The 19412-nt window shown below is 49.9% G+C and overlaps 1 protein-coding gene across 4 annotated transcripts in view; it reads right to left on the bottom strand.

Annotated features, from left to right (window-relative positions):
- Ppargc1b (PPARG coactivator 1 beta) overlaps positions 1–19412 on the bottom strand; it is a 107063-nt gene that overhangs the window by 28758 nt on the left and 58893 nt on the right. For all 4 annotated transcript variants that reach the window (XM_050157928.1, XM_050157930.1, XM_050157929.1 and 1 more), the window contains exon 2: positions 1204–1377. In XM_050157928.1, coding sequence (XP_050013885.1) covers positions 1204–1377 — 174 coding nt within the window. The remainder of the gene's footprint in view (positions 1–1203; positions 1378–19412) is intronic.

The following is a 19412-nucleotide window of genomic DNA, read 5'->3' as shown; positions in this document are numbered from 1 at the left end:
ACACACACACACACACACACACACACACACACACACACACAGAGAGAGAGAGAGAGAGAGAGAGAGAGAGAGAGACAGAGACAGAGACAGAGACAGAGACAGAGAGACAGACAGAGAGACAGAGAAAGACAAAGAGACAGAGAGATCCTGGATGGAGACAGATAGGGCCAGAGCCCAGCTCTCACAAGATTGGTAAAGGAATTGGTTGCAGGTTGTGGGCTCCTAAATTAGAACCTTTGCTCTGATCCTCCCTCACTGTGTGACCTTGAACCCATCACTCCAGCTCTCTGAGCTTTATTTTCCTCGCCTATGAGTGATTAACAATATGCAATTTATAGGTTAGAACCCTCTCAAGGAAAACACATACTATGCACAGGACTCCATGGTGAGGTCCTGACTACCTAGACTTCCTTCCGAGCACCAAAAGCTCCCAGGGGGCTGCTCCAGGATCACAGCTTCTGCCCTTCCATTCCCCCCTCCCCTGCTAAATACAAGAGGCCTTTTCCTGACACCAGCCTCCAGCCATCCTCTGCCCTGTGCCCTGGCAGTCCCTACTGTTGGCTTATATGTTTGCTAATCTAGGGATGTCTTTTCCTCCAGACTTTGAGTCTACTTACTGATGACCTCAGCTCCTGACACATAGGGGGCTCGACAGGCCGCTCTGGAAGGACAGACAAGCTCCCTCTGCAGGACTGTCTGAGATGCACAATGGCTTACAAGCCCACATGCGCCTGCTACAGTGCTGCCTAACCACCACAGAGGTGCACTGAGCCTAGGCACCTGCCTCGGCTTCAATACGGTGAGTCTTACTTTATCTGTATCCATGCAATGCATCCCCTGCCTCAACCAACACACACAAGCAAATGTCTGTAGAACTTGCTTTGTTTTGCAGAACAGCCCAGACATCTCATGCTATTAGTCTCTTGAAGAAGCCTTCTTAAAAGGAACGCTAGCCATCATGTGCCCGGGGCTGGGTGCCCAAGCCAAAGGGACTGAGAGTACTCTGGGGGCTCTTTCTGGTAAGAGCTGCTGGGAGAACAGAGTGAGGCAGGAACAGTACTGCAGAGACACACAGTACCACAAGCCCCATCCCAGAGGCCTAATCATAAAGTCCTGGCTCGGGAAGCAGGTCGGCTTTGTATTTCTGAGGCTGCTGTTTACGGCACAGCATGAGAAGGGGGGGGGGGGGGGGGGGGGTCCCACCTGGAAGAGCTCGGCATCATCAGGGCTGTACTGGCTGGGCTCTGTCTCTGAGGTCTCCGGGCACCACTGCAGCTCCCCGAAGCACGCGGCTGAGTCAAAGTCACTGGTGTCCAGCTGGGAGAGGTCGAGCTCCGGCAGGTCAGCACACAGCTGTTCCTCCCCGGATTCCCCACCCTGAGGAGACAGGAGGGAAAGAGGTGGTCAGAGCTGACTGTGGCCACACCCAGCCAGGCACCTGCTCATTCATAAGGGCTGTTGATCCAGACCCTCTACCAAGACCCAAATTTGCCTCTGTACTCCTACACATCCCTCAAGGCTCTGCCCGCACAGCTTGTCTTTCTTCTTACAAGGACTGCTTCGCTGAAAAGTTTATTAGCGCCAGTAACCAGTTACCATTTTATATAAGTGCCCCTCACCTGGAACGCAATGCCTCATGGCTAATGTCCTTTTTAAATAATCACAGAACAGAACAAGGAGCTAATAATGTCTGACACTGAGTGATTCCCAAGCTTTCGTGAGACACCTAAGTCCACAGGCATGTTGGGGGGATTATTGATAATGTCTGAAGTGTGGAAGACCACCTAGACAGTAAGTTGGAAATAAAACCGTAACACACCTCTATTACAGAATACCACAGTCCTATCGAAAAGAATGAGACCGATCTAGGGATCGTCTTGGAGACGTGCCAGAGAAAAACCTAAGCTGCAGAAGAGACTCATGCAGCAGGCAATCCCCATGCATAGGGGAGGACATGGCAACCATGCTGCAGGCTTCCCCTATAGGATAGCATCCATGTAAGCTCACGGGAAGAGGTCTGCAGCCAGGTGAGGGTGGGAGGAAGTTTGGGGGGACTCTGGCAGCAGCACCACCCTGACCAACAGCCAACTCATCCTCATTTCCTAGGGATCTTTCCTTTTCTTTTTTTAAAAAAATTATTTATTTTAAGTACATCAGTGTTTTTGCTTACAGGTATGTCTGTATGAGGGTGTCAGATTCCCCCGGAACAGGAGTTACAGACAATGTGAGCTGCCATGTGGGTGCTGGGAATTGAATCCAGGTCCTCTAGAAGAGCAGCCAATGCTCTTAACTGCTGAGCCATCTCTCTAGCACCATCTGGAGGATTTTTTTTTCTTCAATGCAGACCCTCGGGCCAGCCCACCTCTGCTGGGTCACAAGCTGTTGACTTTCTCACTGGTACCCAAAGTCACCCATCACCGATTATGGGACTGCCCTGATGTTCAGAAACCCTCGAGGCAGCCGGGACGGGACTGCAGTGGAACACCACAGATTTGAGGAAGGCAGCTGAGGCCTGGCTATCAAGAGTCTAAATTTCTACTCATCAGCCAAAAGCCTGATAGGGAAAGCCATTCCCATGACCCTCTGAAACCCAACTGTCTCACTATAAAATGGATACAGTACCAGGTTTACAGGCAATTGAGGTGGTGTTACGCTCCAGCCCAGTAAGTACTCAATAAATGTCAGCTAAGGGCAGGGTAGTGACCTCAGAGAAAGACAATGGTCATAATAAAAGCAGCAGTGTTCTATGGTAGATGGGCAGGACTGGCCTGGGGGGGGACAGAGAGAGAGAAGGAAAAAAAGAAGGAAGGAAAGAAGGAAGGAAGGAAGGAAGGAAGGAAGGAAGGAAGAAAGAAAGAAAGAAAGAAAGAAAGAAAGAAAGAAAGAAAGAAAGAAAGAAAAGCAGGCAGGCAAACAAGACACTTAAGAGAAATAGGCTTTCCCCTGGCCTTTTCCTAATTGTTCCCACTTACTAGGCCTCATAAATTATGAATAAATGTATATAATTAGCTCAACTTGAAACAGGAAAAGGGCTTTTACCCAAATTTGGGTCAAATATCTTAATTGGCATTTTGCAAGAATCCTGCCTATATGGGCAGCATGGGAACCAGGACCCTGCACATGGCCATTCCCAGCTGAGTCTCAGGCCAAGCAGCACTGTGCCAGCAAATGTGCTCCGGGGACAAATCCCCACCATCCCCACTCTCCATCTTCCCCACTACATGATACCCAGTAGCCCTAAGTACTGAGCTGCGAGGCACTCAACCTCATACTAGAGAATAAGCAACAGCCAAGGGTGGGAACAGACAAAAGCGACCACTGTCCTCTCAGAGGTGGACCCCTGGGGGCTGAGGGAGGGATCACACAGAAAGTAGGATGACAGTCATCGCTGCTTATCTGTACAGAAAATTCCAGAAGTAAGCAATTCATAAGTTTTTAATTATGCATCATTCTGATAAACATGATGAAGTCTTAAGTAGTCAGGCCCCACGTCTCTGAGTCGTCCATGTGTCCAGTGGATCCACAGGGTGTGTACTGCTACCCATTAGGGTCTCCAGAGTCACCCTCACTCCCAGACAGACTGCTGTGGCAAGAAAGTGATATGTTCAGTTACCTCTGACCTCAGAGCAAATGCCCCCCAAGTTCAAGGGCAACAATGCTGCTGTCGGGACATGCTAATATGGAGCCGTGACGGACTCCTCATAGGGGCAAAGGCAGGCAAGCATTCTAAGCAGAAGAGAGAAGAGTCTTGTGATTAGGTGGGTTAAGATCTAAGAAATGGTGTAAGAATTTGTGAGCCAGGTGGTGGTGGCTCACGCCTTTAATCCCAGCACTCAGGAGGAGGCAGAGGCAGGCAGATCTCTTTGAATTTAAGGCCATCCTGGCCTATAGAGTGAGTTCCAGCACAGGCTCCAAAACTACAGAGAAACCCTGTCTTGAAAAACAAAACAAAACAAAACAAAAAAACAAAAAGAGGGAGATAAGAAATTCAAGCTGGTTTTGCTATCACACCTGAAACGTTTACAGTTAAGGTCGCAGCACAGAGTAGGGTGTAGTAAAGGTGGAAAGGGCTTCAGATTTTGTGTGTATGCATAGAAAAAAAACCCTACATTATTTAGGGTCTGTCTGGTGTGATCTGTGGCTTCAGGCATCTACTTGGGAACTCGAATACAAACTTCAAGAATAAGGACCACTGCATGAATTGTGATGAGGCCAGTTAGAAGCTTTTGGGCCTTGCTGGGGAACCTGAAGGTGACAGGAGACATGTTGCCTCAACTCTGAATTCCTGCAATAAGCCAGCCACGCCAGCTCTGAATCACCTATGCTCGGTCGCTGCAGCCACTAAGGGTAGGTTCTCCCATCTACTTCTTGGCACTTCTGTTCCCTTTGTGCCCAGTTGGTCTGGGGCAATGCAGATGGCTTTGGCTTTTGTGGACAGTCAGTTGCTTTGCTTCTATGGGCCACTGTAAGTCTGGAATAATTGTGTGTAAGCATAGTGGACATATGCTTTTATATCTCTGGGATGAATATTAGGTCTGGATTTGCTGGGTCATTTGGAGCCTGGGAGCTGAGTGTTGAAGGGGTGAGGTGGGGGCAGGTAAGGCTTCCTAAGGGAGGAGACAGAAGCCAGGTGATGGAGGAGGCAGGAGGGCATTAGTCAGGGCGCAGACCTCAGCGAGGGCCAGCCTAGCACATGCTGACGTGGAGCCGCAGAGTGCTGAGGTCAGCAGGCTGCAGCTCATTGTCTGGAGCTGGGGGGTGGCAGCGATGGCGGTGGATGAAGAGGCAGGTGGAAGCCGGATCAGGTGGGATTGCAGGAGATTTGGGTTTTACTCTGAGTGTGATGGGGGTAGGATCAGTACAGCAACCGAATTAGGCTGTTGGAAACATACAGGAGACAGGAGGTGGCAAGCTGGAGAGCCTCACCTAGGGCCTGGAGAACAGGAAGGAGGCCCTGAAGCTGAGACAGCAGGGGCCTGCTGACTGGCAGAGCCTTCAGCAGTCAGTGTTTCTACTACCCCAGGAACTCAGGGAGGCTACCTCCATAGCATCCGCTTTTTAGAAACAGCACAGAATCGAAGGAGTCTCAGAACCCCAGCTCAGCCGGGAGTCAGCAGTCCTGAAGGGTGGTGGTCCAGGAGATGGATGCCCTGGGAGGCAGAGACTCTGTGGAGAACCTGATAAAAGGTCCGGAGGGTGTGGTACAGGGGGCAAGCACCTGTGTTTAGCATGTGCAAAGCTGTAGGTTCGGTCCCCAGGACTGCCAACAGGAAAGCATCAGAGTGAAGATTCTTCCCCAACACACATGTATGCACACAGAATTCACGCAGCTCTGAGGTCTTCACACGGCTGCTCTACCGAAACTGAGGCTCAAGGGGGATAACGAGTCTGCTCAGGGTCATCCGGGAGTGTCCCTCTTTGGCAACCACATCACCTCCTTTGCAAAATGCCCATAAAGGCCCATGATGGCTGCACATATTGATCCCCACAGCAGCTCAACATACTCAGAGCATAGCCAGCTTTATTAAAAATAAAGAACCTCGGCTTAGTAGTCCTGTCAATTAGGCCCAAGACCGCTCTCCAGCTAAAAACCATTAGGCGCTCTGCTAATAGGACATTCTTGGCCCTCTCTACATTTAGAGGCTTCTGAGGGGGTGCCTAAGGTGACCCAGTTCCCTGGGAAAGGCCTCACTTGGGGCTTTCTGGTCCTGTCCCGGCCGCCTTGCCTTCTGCAAGCTCGGCTGAGAGAGCCAAGAGGTCACAGAACAGGACTAATAGCCACTGCTATTATTGAATGCTTGCTGTATGCCAAAAGCCATGCTCAATGCCTCATATACGCCTTCTCATCAGAGTCCTAGAACATACCCAGGAGGGTAGATGCTACCGCCCCCACAGTACGGGGCAGGAGACTGGGACACGGGGGTCACTTGTGTTTATCGCTATGGCTGCAATCACAGCTTACTACCTGTGCAAGGCACATCAACAGCAGAAAAGGAAATCGGCCTGGAGGCTAGCAGGCCATCATCAGGCCGCCATCTGGGTCCCTCCGAGGTTTTCAAGAGTAGGAACTGCCCCGCCTCAGTCCATGCTCTTTACTTTGCAGGTAGCCATCCTCCCTTTCTCTCACATCTCCCCTTTTGATGAGGACACGAGCCACACCAGATCAAGGCCTACCTACCTGACCTCAATTGAGCCTGGTCTTTTCTGTAAACACCTTATCTCTAAATCACCCAAGGTCCCAGAGAGGTGAGGCCCAGTCAAAGCCCAGGCTTTCTTCTCAAAAGCCGGTGCTACCGTCCATTACTGTTGGTGAGCGTGAGAGGAATATTGAAGACCATTCATTCCCACTTACAGACAGGAAGTGTGGCTTAGGTTGGGGGTTGGGAATGGCCCAAGTCGCGCGGCTGAGCAAGGACAGGTCAGGGGACAGCAACAGCGCACCATGCTCCCAGCCTCCTGGGCACAACTTGTCGCCCCCCACCATTGGCTCTCCTATCAAGTTGCTGCGCCTTATACCCTTTCCTCTGGCAACGCCACACCCCTCATCTGAAAGGGTTGTGGCTTCCTCAAGCCAGGGATAGAAATGACCCTGGCAGAGGATTTGCAAGGTTTCACTTCAGACTCGCACAAGTGGCTTCAATGGATCTTTGTTGGAAATCGATCCCCTGCTTCAGCAAGAATGCATCTTCAGGAAAAAAAAATGTCCAGTCCAGTTTTCCAGCCTGCAATCAGCAAATCTCCTGGCTTACTCCAGGGCCCAGAGCAAATTCTCAGAATTCCTTGAGTGGAAGGGAGGAGGGATGGCAGGTAGATGCAGGGACAGATTGGGTACTGGACCTAGGCAGTGCCTTGTGTCTCAGTGGATTCGAAGAACTCAAGACTGAAGTACCTCTTGCCAAAATCTTTCATATGGTTCTTGAATTTAGCAAATGTCTCAGAGCTACAAAAGCTCTGAACTCAGCAGGAAATGAACATATCAGCAAGTGAATTAAGAAGGAATTTCAGAGTAGGAACACAAGTACAAAAAGCATGACTGACTTGGCCTTGCTACCTGTACTGCCTCTGAGATCAAGACAGTGACTCTCGCTTGGTTTTACAGGTGAACACTGCCAGCAAGTAGAATCCTACCTCCCAGGCCTCTTAAAAAGGAAGGAAGATAGGCCGAGTGCCTGGCACATGCCAAGCTCTCTGTGAGTATCTGAGTACAGCAGACTGAACATTTTTGTATACATACACAAATTTGTATGTTGAAATCCTAACCCTGAAGGTGAAGGTTGATAATGTCAGGGGATGGGGCACTTGGGAGGTGACTGGGTCATACGTAGGGGAGAGCTCTTGTGAGTGAGATTAGTGTCCTTAAAACAGGGAGCCTTAGCAGCCATTACTAATCCATTACAAGTAGCCTAGTCCAGACCATGATCCTGAGCCTCCACTCCTTTCTAAGAAAGGAAGGAAGGAAGGAAATACACACAAGCTCCCCACAAAAGCCATTTCCTTTCACAAATGTTTTGTTTCCTTCTTCTCTGACATCCCTCCTTTGGTCTGCCTCTTAATCCATTCCCTCGCAAGGGAGTGAAGTCTGCCGACTATCCCTGGGAACCTGCTCTTCCCCCAAAACCAGGTGATTAAAATAGGCAAGTCTGCCCAAGTGAGAAGGATTGGATACAATGTTTTGTGGAGCATTTGGTTAAGAGGGCTCAGCTATTCTAGACAGGCCGGCAGCCATCTTTGCCGGCACCTAGGAACAGCAGCCTGGACTGCTGCAAGCTAGGGCAATGCAGGGTGAAGCAGGAGAGAGGGATCCTAAAGGAATAATTTACAGCGTGGAACCAGCTGGGTCTGAAGGCAGTGAGTCCCTGCACCGTCCAGCTGTGCAAGTGAATAAATCCCCCTTCTAAAGGGCGTGCGAGCTGGAGTCGGCCTCACTTATCAATGACAAAGTGATGGCTAATTCATCTCTCTTACATTAAAAAAAAAATCCAATCTTCTTGTTGTCTTCCAAATTAATACAAAACTCCTAAAGAGGAGTCTAGAAGAGTGGTAAGGAGCGTAAAAGAGCTTTAGCTCCCCTCCCCCAAATACTTACAGCATCATCAGAAATAACGCACAAAGAGCACAAACGCAAGGAAGAATGAACAGATAAAATGGAGGCGCTCGAAGCCCGGTCTGAAAAGTACAGAACTGCCTGAAATCATAGCTCCCTGGAAGGGCCCTAAACACTCAGGCCTTAAAGCCTCGGGCCAGGCAACCATGGAAGTATCTGGCCTTGGGCCAGCTGAACGTAACACGATGCCCAGCCCTTTACAGCCAGACCCCCAAGCTCTAGCCAAGCAAGCGGTCAAGGGACCCTCAGAAAAGGTGTCCAGGTCTCATAAGAATAAATCCTCCAGCTCAGAGAGCAACATAGGTCCAGTATTCAAAACTGGCCATGAGCCTATCCCTGTCAGCTGCAAAGGAGCTGGGATAACAGCTCTGCCCCAGGGGCGGGGCATCAGAACCACCCTGGACAGCAACCTCTGTGTCCTAGCAGAATTTCTTACAGTGCTAGTGTTTCTGTTAGTTGTAGGCAAACCTAATCCTGTCCGGCCTTTGGTATGCTGCGCAGTCTCCAGCTGACTGGCCAAGCAGGTTAGCTGGCATGCTCCGAGCCTGCATACCCTCATTGCTCACCCGCCTGCTCCCCTGAGTCTGTGCTCTGCTAGGGATTGCTTCCTCCCGACTCATTTGTTCTGAGCCCTACAAACTTTAAAGAGTACCTAACTAGAAAATGTCAGCAGAAAAGAAGAGAGTTTGGGAAAACTCAGGTGTGGGCTGTAGAAGGATCCGGTAAGTCTGAGTTGCTAAAACAAACAAACAAAACTGCTGTCAAATTTGATGCAGATGAGATCTGGATCAAAGATGAGACCTTGATGAGGAAGGAGATCTCCATCAAAGATGAGGAGACAGTGGCAAGGCCTCTGACTGACTGCCTGGCAGGCATCTCAGATCCAACTGTGTGGTTCCCCCTCAGCAAGACATTGGGGTTCTGGCCCTGGCGTGGGGGCTATGCAGGAATGACGGGGACTCCCAGTACCACAGTCCTCTAGTCAAAGAGGCAAGATGGAGGCCCAGAACACAGGGCTTTTTAAGAGGGTATATACAACATTCCATGACTCAATGCTTTGTCTGACCTTTTCCTAGGAATCCACAGCCCCTCTCTCTACCATCAGTAACACATGATTGCTTCCACCTCCACTGCCCCAGAAACAGCCTTGTATCAGCTGAGGGGCATCATAGGAGGTAGGGCACTGGTATGGTCCCTTGCCTCACTTTTCCAAGTGATTCTCTTATCTTGTAAGTGAGGAAATCGAGGCTCACAGAAAGGGGACAAGGGGTCGTCTCTCAAGATCCACACAGCTAGCTCCTAGCAAGGTCGTACAACTAGGATCTCCCTGTATAAGCCCTTTGTAGTATGACAGGTCACTTCCTCAACAGCTGTGGTCCGTGGAAATTCCCAGTCAGATTCCTGCTGCCTTGCTGAGAGAAGGGAAAGAGAAGAGAGGTCCACAGGGCAGGTGTTATTTTGCTTAGTTATCACCTCCCTCCTCTCTGTGGCCTCCAAGTAGTCCCTTATCTCTCTGGGATCTGTGAGCTTGGGTTGCTGGGTGGGATGGGATTACCTGGGGGTGGGGAATTTTCACAGGGCCTGGTGCAGGCCTTTGGAATCCCAACTCCCTTTGTCTGGCACCTGGGTCTGAGGGGTGGTACTCTCTTCTCTACCTCAGGGCAGCAGGGATACTGGTCAGTGACATCAGGACCTCTCAGCAGGCACACCAATACCCTGGCCCAGGAAGGCACTGTTTGTTTTTAAACAATAGAAGCTTAGTGTGTGCCGTGACTTGGGCTATGCACTTTGTGTGTTTGCCTGTCCTTGCAGTTGATTGCATGCACTTGAACTCAAGAGTCTCTTGAGTTCCCACGAGAGTGGCAGGAAAGACACTTGCTCGACTGCCAAGTGATGCGTGTATGAACATCCAGAGGCAGACCTGGCCCTGGCCGCGTCTTGCTATTCATAGGCAGCCATTGTGCCTCTGAGCATCTCCAGAGTCTCCTGCATGCATCAGGGAGGGAGCATGTGGGCTCCCCGACTGGGGCCCTCTGAGCGGGCACCCCTCACCTGCCAGCAGCTGCTTCCCGCATGGTCTCTAACCCGTGGCCGCTAGACCAGACCACCCCGACTCTGGCTTTGCCAGCTCCCTGCTGAGATTCTCTCAATAAGCACTTCATTTTCTGGAATAATTTTTAACTACTTTCAAGCATACAATTTAGAGGCATTAACTATATCCACGCTGTTGTGCAACCATCACGCCACCCACTTCCTGAACTTTCCCCGACTTTAAATGTATCTATCTATTCCTTAACCAGCAGCTCCCCGGCAGCAGAGCCCTGTCCTGCTCCCCGCCGTACCCCCCCCCCCCAGTGCACAGCACAATGTTTGGCATGCAGTAGCTGCTCAACAAAGACGTGTGCAATAAACGGAACAAGTGTCTTGTGAACTGTGAAGGGCAGTGAGCAAAAGCCAAAGAGTACGTGTTAACTTTTTTCCCAGACAACTCCCCAAACAAAGCTCCATTGCCTCAGTTAACCACATAATAATTTCATGTCTGGGAAACCTTGTGGGGGGTGGGGGGAGGGGAGGGCGAACTGCCCCGTGCTCCGGTTCTTTCCTGGTTCTAGGCCCCTTTGTGAGGTCAAGAATTCAAGATAGGCGATCATACACACCAGCTGGCATCCACACTCACCATTCCAGCACCAGCCTCTCTGCCCAACGCAACATTTATCGGTGGCTGAAGGGCAGGCCCAAAAATAAACCGCTAGGATCAAATGCCACTCGGAGCTGCTCTTCTGATACTCGGAGCGGCTGAAAGGCCTTGGAGGCTCGGTGATGGGGCTGGCAGGGTTTGGGGGGCGGGGGATGTGTCACAGTAGCGTACAGAGACTGGAAGGCAGAGCCATAGCTGAGAAGAGTTACGTTGGCATCAGAAAGGCAGGCAGCCAAGGCCATCATATTTTAAAATTCAAGAAGGGGCACGGGGGGGGGGGGGGGGGAAGAAGAGGGAGAAGAGGAGACAAAAGGTCCATCTGTGGCTAACAAAATACCAGAACTCTAGATAAAGGTGGGATAGGTCATACTGTGTTACCCTTTTGCCTCTGGTATAACCACCCTGGCTCTCCCAAATTCCTGCCTTTATTTTTAAAATTGGTGTCTTTATACAGATTACGATGATTTTTTTAAAACAATGAACTGAAATACAATTTATTTTGATTATTGAATCATTTGCACAGTAGTAAGTGCTTTCTTGGCCACACCTGCCCTGGCCTTGGCGGAATACAATGAAGGAGTTACTGTATGTATAGGAGACTAAAATGGAATTATGCCCTAGGCCATGTCATTAGCTGAGCCTTGGGAACCCCATTTCAATCTCTCTGCAATGGGATCTCTAAGCCTTCCCTGGCTGTGGAGTTGCTCTAGCCTGTTTGGTGTGGAAAAGCATTTGGGGAAGCTATAAAATGCCCTCCATAGGAAATGCTATTAAATTCTTCTCAAAGTAGCAGAGGACTAACAAGAGTAGTAAGCATCATTCAGTTTGGGGCTTGGTTTTTGAGACAGGTCCTCAATCCAGGTCCTCAATTAAACTCTTGGTCTCCTGCCTCAGCTTCTTGAAAATTGGCATTTTTTTTATATATAAACACATACACGCGCACACACACACACACACACACACACGATACCACATCTGGCTGACAGAAGTTTGTTTATTCTATCTCTGTCTCGATACAACCCACACTTTTAGAAAAGGCTCTACCATTGAGATGCATCTACATATCTATAGTCATATATGTTTGTGTTGGTATTTATATCAGTGTATGTGTGTGTGTATCCTGTGGGCATGTGTGTCGCAGCAGATGTGTGGAGGAAGTCAGAGAACACTCTGCGGAGTTGATTCTCCCCCTCCAGGGGATTAAACTAAGGCAGTCTGGCTCTTGCATCTTTCCCCAGCCCCACCCACCTTGCCCATCTCGCCAGCCCTTGTTTGTCTGGTTTTCAAGAAATGGCCTCACTATGCTACCCAGGCTAGACTTGAGTGTGCTTTGTAGCCCAGAATTACGGGCCTGCACCAGTAGGCTGTGCTGTCTGTCATTAAGTGAACTGTGAAATAAATACTCACGGTTTATAAAGGAATGAAGTCTGGCATATTACTAGCATTCATTTAAGAAGAATGAGAGACCTTACAAGATGGCTCAGTGGATTAAGGAGCTTGCGGCCAAGCTTAGGGACCCGAGTTTGATACCCACCTGGTAGAAGAGAGAAAACTACTAAAGTTGTGCTCTGACCTTCGTGTGGCACTGGCCGACAACCCCAACCCTCAAAATAAACAAATACATAAATACGCTTTTTGGTTGGGGAGGAGTGGAATGAGAGATGAGAGAAGATTCCTGCTTTTTTTTTCCCAAATCAAGGCATTCTCTCACCTTCTGACTTACTAATAAGCAAGTTAGGCATACTGCTAGACCTGGGAAATGTGCCTTTTCACCCCTCTGCAGCTGAAAGTGGCGGCCCCTGGAATCCTCACAACGCTTTGTATTGCTCTTTCCCTCATTCAAGAGAGTTCCCCAAATAAGAGTATATCTGGGGCTCAGCTAGAGCCTCCTGGATCGGGCAGCTGAGAAGTACCTGGTTTGGGATGACAAAAACATTCTGGCCAGCCAGGAATGGTGGTGCACGTCTTTATTCCCAGCACTGGAGGGGCAAAGGCAGGCAGATCTCTGTGAGTTCGAGACCAGCCTGGTCTACACACTGAGTTCCAAGACAGCCAGAGTCACAGACTAAGACTCATCCTGCCTCAAAACAAACAAACAAACAAACAAACCAAAAACTCACTTTGGAGATGGAGACCGAGGACAATTTAAAGAATGGCAAATGTATTTGATGCCTCTGTTTTGTATACATTAGTATATACACTTGTATAAATTTTGTATACAATAGTGTTTTGTTTTACTACAATAAAAGCAGAAAGAATGTTACAAAGTTTCAGAGATTAAAAAAGACTAAGACGCACCACACACCCCATTTGAAGGCTCATTTGAGTCCTGGAAGTCCATTTTCTCTGGTTCTGTTCATGTTGTCTCCTGCCCCAGCTGGCAGCAGAGATGGCAGCGCCTGGCCAGGGCTCATCTGAAAAGCCTTTTGCCTGTTAGCACTGTTATAAATAACCAGAAAGAGGCAGAACGGGGTTCTGGCAGAAGAGTGAAGGTCAGGCAGCCCCATGCAGCATCTGAGGAAATGTCATACTCAACAGGCCAGCAAGGTGCATGCTCACATCTCTAGCCCGTCTGCCCAGGTGGAATGAGGCCTTGCTGCGACCTGCCCAATACGAACAGCCCTGAGGGGGCCGACTCCTTGGGGGCTCTGAGCTGGGACTGGACCCTCGAGGGGTGCCCCTTTCCTAGCAGGCTGGAGCCTTGGCAGACTGAGCCAGCCAGGTCCTTACACCAGCCCAGGCTTCTTGGCCAGCCCTCCACTCAACCCACCCAGGGAACATGACTCAGGCAGTGCTTAACCCACCAGTGCCCCTGGTGTACACAGTGTGGGAGCTGGAGGACCACATGGCCCATCTGGTCCTGTGGTTCCCATGCTGGGCTCCCTGGGGAACCCCCAGCCTGTTCTTTTTCTCCCCCACAGCCCCAATAAGACCTTAGGCTTTGAAGAGAAAGGAATTCCGAGGGAGTTAATTAGATTTTCCATTTTTATGAGCTAAGAGCTATACAGTGGCAAGCAATCTCAGTATTTAACCTTAGTGAATTCAACACAATATGCCTGACCCTAAAATAAAATAAAATAGCCATGTTTCTATTTTCTGTACTTGAAAAACGGGGTACACATTTTGCATTGGGGGTCTGATTGCATATACGCATACCCACACTACTCCCAAGCACACTTTGAGGGGGACTTAAAGGCTTTATGAGGCTAATTTGACCCAGACTGCATACTAAGCAACCACTCCCGAAGGACTCTCTCCATCACTGGGTCTGAGTGGCCCATGAGAGCCTAGCCAAGTGGGTGTGCTCCATTAGAGAGGAAAGAATCTGAGGCTTGAGGGTAATGTGGTTTGCTGAGCAGGAATGTGATTCTTGATCTAAGCCCGAACTGCGTGTCGCCCTAATAGGGCTATCCCACAGTGTGACTGACAGCTCAGAGAAAGGCCTGCTTGACTCTGGGCTGCTAGATTTGGAAGCACTGGAGAGAGGGCACGTGCCCAGTGCCTGGTGACTCCTTTGAGTCTTCTGATTCAGAACCCAGGCAACACCTGGGAGAAGTGTACCCAGGGTAGGGAGTTCAGGACTTACCAGCACTCCAGCAAGCCAGGCTGGGCATACTATCTGGCTGAAAATCCTACCCTGGACCAAAGCTTCATAGGATTTCCAACCTAGCTTGCCCAGAGGATCCCTCTCTTTTCCAGTTCTCCCTGACTGTAGGACAATGGTTGTCCTTCCCCTGGAACACAGCTCTTGAAGTTTGGACCCTTGACCCCTGCTATGTCCCAGCTACTGCCCTACCGTTCAATCTCAGGGAGATCCCTGACATCCCAAGTCCCACATTTTTCTGAGGCTTATAGAGCTGTACTTTGGCCATAGTACCAACCCAGGGCCTGGTTGCCTCTACTGTACAGAAACATGGTCCTGGGCCAATTCCCAGCACCTAGAATTGTGCCCAACCTTTGTGGAAAGAGCCACCACCCCCTGGCGAGTTTTGATAATTCGGTCTCATATTCCTATGACATCCATCATCCCCCCGCCCTTGAAAGGGGGCTTCTGAATCCATTTATTCCCCATGGAAACTTCTTTCCTTTTCAGTGGGTCAGATGAGAAATCCAGACCCACAGACTCCCAGATAAAGCTGGTGGGAAAAAGAGATTCTCTTTGGTCCCATAGGCTTTCCTTGGTCATGTGGCTAAGGAGGGCCAGAGGCCAGGCAGGCTGCTCTGCCGGGGAGGCTACGTAGGCTCCACTGATAATGGGTTTTCAGTCATAGTGGGGTCTGCCTTCTGCAGAACATCCTGAGGGGAGGAACTGGACAGATCAAGAGATCCGTCACTCAATTACAGGTGCCCACTGACTTCTTAAGAAGCAGGTGACCCAGGGTGGGGTGGCATTGCCCATAGTGTCCAGAAGCCACTCAAGCCTGGCCACATCAGTAAGAGCAAATCCCTTCGGTCTCTTTACCAGGGCTTGGGATCGCAGAGCTTGCAAGAATTCTTTAGTTCTAAAGTGGGCATTCTCCCCTCTGCTCTTCCCAACAAGGTAGAAGTTAAAACGTTTTTCCAGTCATGATGCTGAGTGGCCAGGAGGGGAAGCGGCTGCTGTAAAGCCACATAGCAAGTCTAAGAAAGGAAGAGGACTCCATCCTCTTGACCTCCAGCTTCTAGCTGAAGCAGTAACAAAGAACAGCAAGGGAGGAGCCGGGAACACAATCTCTGTGCAGTGGCATGGACCTTGGACTGGTTGTCTCTCCAAGCCTGTTTCCCATATCCCAACACTGGCCAGCCTCAGAGACCAGAAGACACAGGGTCTTGGTACTGTAGGGTCACCAAGAGACACCCTGGGCACAGAAGAAAGCCTCAGAAGTCCCATAAGCAACTCCTCGTGAGAAGGAAGACAGGAAGGGCATGAGTACCAAGGGACCAAGTGTCATGGGATGGATCATGGGTTAAGGGTAAGAGATCTGGTATCTCTTCACTGGTTCCTCACTGTGGGGTCCCAGCAGCAACAGCCTCACCTGAGATACCCACCTTTCATCTGATCCATACCCTGCAGTTAACAAGCTCCCTTGGTAACACACATGCACGCTCAAGTTTGGGAAGCAAGAGTGTTAAATAAAATTGGGAAGTGACCCCAGCCCGTGACCGAATGCCACCTCTAAATTCTCCTGGCTGGCAATCCCCGTCTAGTGAGAGCAGATAATGCAGAGCACCATTCTAGGTCCTGCCCGGTGCCTGGTAAAACCACAGAGGCCAACCACTGCACCAGGAGCCTGGCAGGTAACAGCTGCTCAAACTATTACATTTGCTTCTCCTGCCTCAGGGGCCAGAAGGAAGGCGGCTTCTGCTTTAAATCCAAGTCCTGCCTGCACATCTGGGAGGCGAAGTCGAGACCCCATGGGCAGCAACAGATGGGGACAGGGTGGGAGCAGAGAGGAAAGAGGACAGGAAGTCAGCAAGAAAAACAAGCACCAGAGACCATCCAATCCCCAGAGACACCGTTGCTCAGCTCACACGCTAAAGCAGGCGCAAGGCCAGAAGCCAGCAGGCCTGCACAAGGATCAAGAGGAACCACAAGGCTGTGTTCCCTCACGCTGTACATGATAATGCCTTTCTTTCTAGGCTGGGCTCTGAAAGGATTCTGGTGGCTAGAGGAGACACAACACCAAGGGTCAGTAGCTCAACAGATCAACCCCGGGGCTATGGGCCACTCCCTGAGCAGGGTCAATGGGATAAGAGGTCCTGCATAGCAATTCTGGCCAAATGTTTTAACCCCTCTTATGTTCCTCAGAGTATTAACAGTCCTACATGGTGCCCTCAGATCCTCATGGGAATTTAATGAGAAGGACTCTGCTGCGTGGTATCTGGTCCAAAGTCAGTGCTCAGAAGACAAGGCTTGGACTGAAAAGACAGACCAGATGGAGAGATGTTAAGAATGAGTGCTGCTCCTGCAGAGGTCCAGAGTGCATGCATCACAACCCTGTAACTCCAGCTCCAAGAGATCCACCATCGCTGTGGGCCTGCACGTGTGTGGACATATTCACACACAAACACATACTTAATTTTTTTTAAAGCTTAAAAAACAAAAAAAATTGGCAGTGGTCATTAGTGAGACCGCAACGCGGTCCTGAAGCAACTGCTGGAACAGCTGCAGCTATGTCCGATGGATGGCTCTGCAATTTGCTCACCACACAGAGCCTGCAGTTCTGAGACCAGCCCGGTATGCAGTAGAGCCCCCTGACACCGCAGAGTAGCCAGTGCCTCTTGCCTCCACTTGGGCTCCTTTGAGCAGTTTAAGGCAATCCCAGGTTGCTGGGTAAGGCAGCTGCCCTCATCACCCTATGATGCAGACTTGAGATCATCAAATCTCCCCAAGGGCCCTCTCAGGAAAAGAACAAACCCTCTTTTGTCTGGAGAGACCTTGTAGGGTCTGGCTCCTGTATTCCTTTCCTGGGTCATTTTGCTGTAGCATTCCCCTGCCTCAGATCTCAGCCTTGGCTGACGTTTTCTGTCCCTGACATACCCTAGGATCTCCCCCCTCATAAGGTCTTGCACACCGCATCCTCTCTCCATGGAACACAGCTCCAGCATAGACATTTTACCCAGGTAATTCCTTTCCACCTATCACTTTTCTTTCCTTAGGAAGCTTTCCTTGAACCTGCATACCACATTCGAAACCCAACTGTATCCTCTCATAGCCTTTTGGACCCAGAAGCTTCTAGAACTTATAATGAGAAATTAAACATATATCTACATGGTATCCCTGGTACCTGATACCTAGTACGTGTTCAATAAACACTCCAAGAAATCAGGAGCCTGTCCAACGTTGAGTCCCCATCATACCCATTATTCCACAGAAATGGGGATCCTTTCTCACCTCATCCTCTAGACCCACCCAGGACACAAGCCCAGATGCTGCCTGATCGTTAGTCTACATCCAGGACCCAAAGGCTTTGTGCCAGAGGTCCAAACATTTCTAGATCTGATTTTCTTGAAAGCAGTCCGGGCCTGGATGATAGCCAGGGGAGGCGTGTGTTGCCGGCCACGACAGTAAACGCTGATGAAGCTGTCTGGCCCAGCTGAGCCAAGATCAGGAAATGCCAAGATTTAAAAGCATCCGGAACCCATTATTTATTGTTGTTCTTGCACTTCCAGGCTATTTTGAGCTGTGGATCAATCGGCTGGCTCTCCTCCTTCCAAATATTATTCCCCAAACACCCAGAACTCACCTGGCCTACCTGTCAGGCAGGGCTCAGCTCCCCAACCCCACCCACCAGTCACGGATGATAACAGCAGGTGGCTGTCCCTGGGGGGGAGTAGGGGACTTCACTGACAGCACCCCCCAACAACCCCAAGGGAGGATTGCTGTAGCGGTGCAGAAATGGCCTCAGGTAGGCAAAGACACTTGTCTAGAGATGGAGAGATGGCTCAGGGTTTAAAAGCCTCTTGCAGAGGACCCAGGTTCTATTCCTAGCACCCATGCAATGGCTCACACCTGTCCGTGACTTCAGTCCCAAGGAATCCATTGCACGATTCTGGCCTCCAAGGGCACCAGGCACACTGGCACACAGACATACATGCAAATACAATACTCATATACATAAATTAAGTAAGATTGAAAAATTAAAACGAAAAGAAATAAAGAACGGAAGACAGAAACTCGTCCTGAGTGGCATAGCTGGGAAGAATGGAGCTGGGACGTGACACCAAATCTTCCAGTGCCAAAAACCAGGTCCACACCATTTAGCAACGTGTCCCTTCCTAGCTCCATCCAAGTTCCTCTGCACACTGCAGAGGTTCCCCACGTCTCTGAATGCCTGGACACACCCTCCTAGCCACATACAATGGTCCCCACCATTTCTGTACTACTGATCAAAAAAACACATTCCCTCTTCGGGGCTGGACAGATGACTCCGTGGCTAAGAGCACTTGCTCCTCCTCAAGAGGACCCGGGTTCTGTTCTTAGCACGCACACGGTGGCTCACAACCATCTGTAACTCCAGCCCCAGGGGATCCACCACCCTCTTCTGGCCTCCTGGTGCACCAGCCACACACGCAGTGAACAGACACTCATGCAGACAAAACAACCATACACATAAAAAATAAATAAGCAATTTTAAAATGTAGTCAATTTAGAAACAAAACACCCTTTCCATCCTGCATAGCCATTGCCACAGTAGCTGTGGGAAAGGAGGGCCAGCTCTGTATGATTCCGCCTATGGTTTTACATGGATGCATGGAAGAGCCCTTCGTACTGCATATGGCTGATAGCAGGACACACCGAAATATTAAGAGCCTGAGAGGATGGCAATAAAGGATTGCTTAGAAGAAGGGGGAGGCCAGTGAGAATATTTTCCTCCCATTTAACATCCTCTGCAGTTGGAAGGCTTTTGTTTTTAATCATATATATATATATATATTTCAATCTATTCTTTGAAACCCAGTTCCTATGACCCATACATAGCCACCTCGACTTCCCTGACTTGTCCTTCCTCTTATTCTTCCTCTGGTCATCTGGGCTGGCCAGTCTCTGCTCTGTATGCACACATCTTAGGGCCCTCCCCAGTGGGAGTCAGGCATCCAGAAGTTGGGTCAGGACTTGCCTCCCCCTCT

This window comes from Alexandromys fortis, unplaced genomic scaffold, assembly GCF_014885135.2.
Source record: "Alexandromys fortis isolate MF-2015 unplaced genomic scaffold, M_Fortis_MF-2015_v1.1 scaffold_94, whole genome shotgun sequence".
Classification (NCBI taxonomy): Eukaryota; Metazoa; Chordata; class Mammalia; order Rodentia; family Cricetidae; genus Alexandromys; species Alexandromys fortis.
This window is presented reverse-complemented; position numbering and strand designations above follow the sequence as displayed.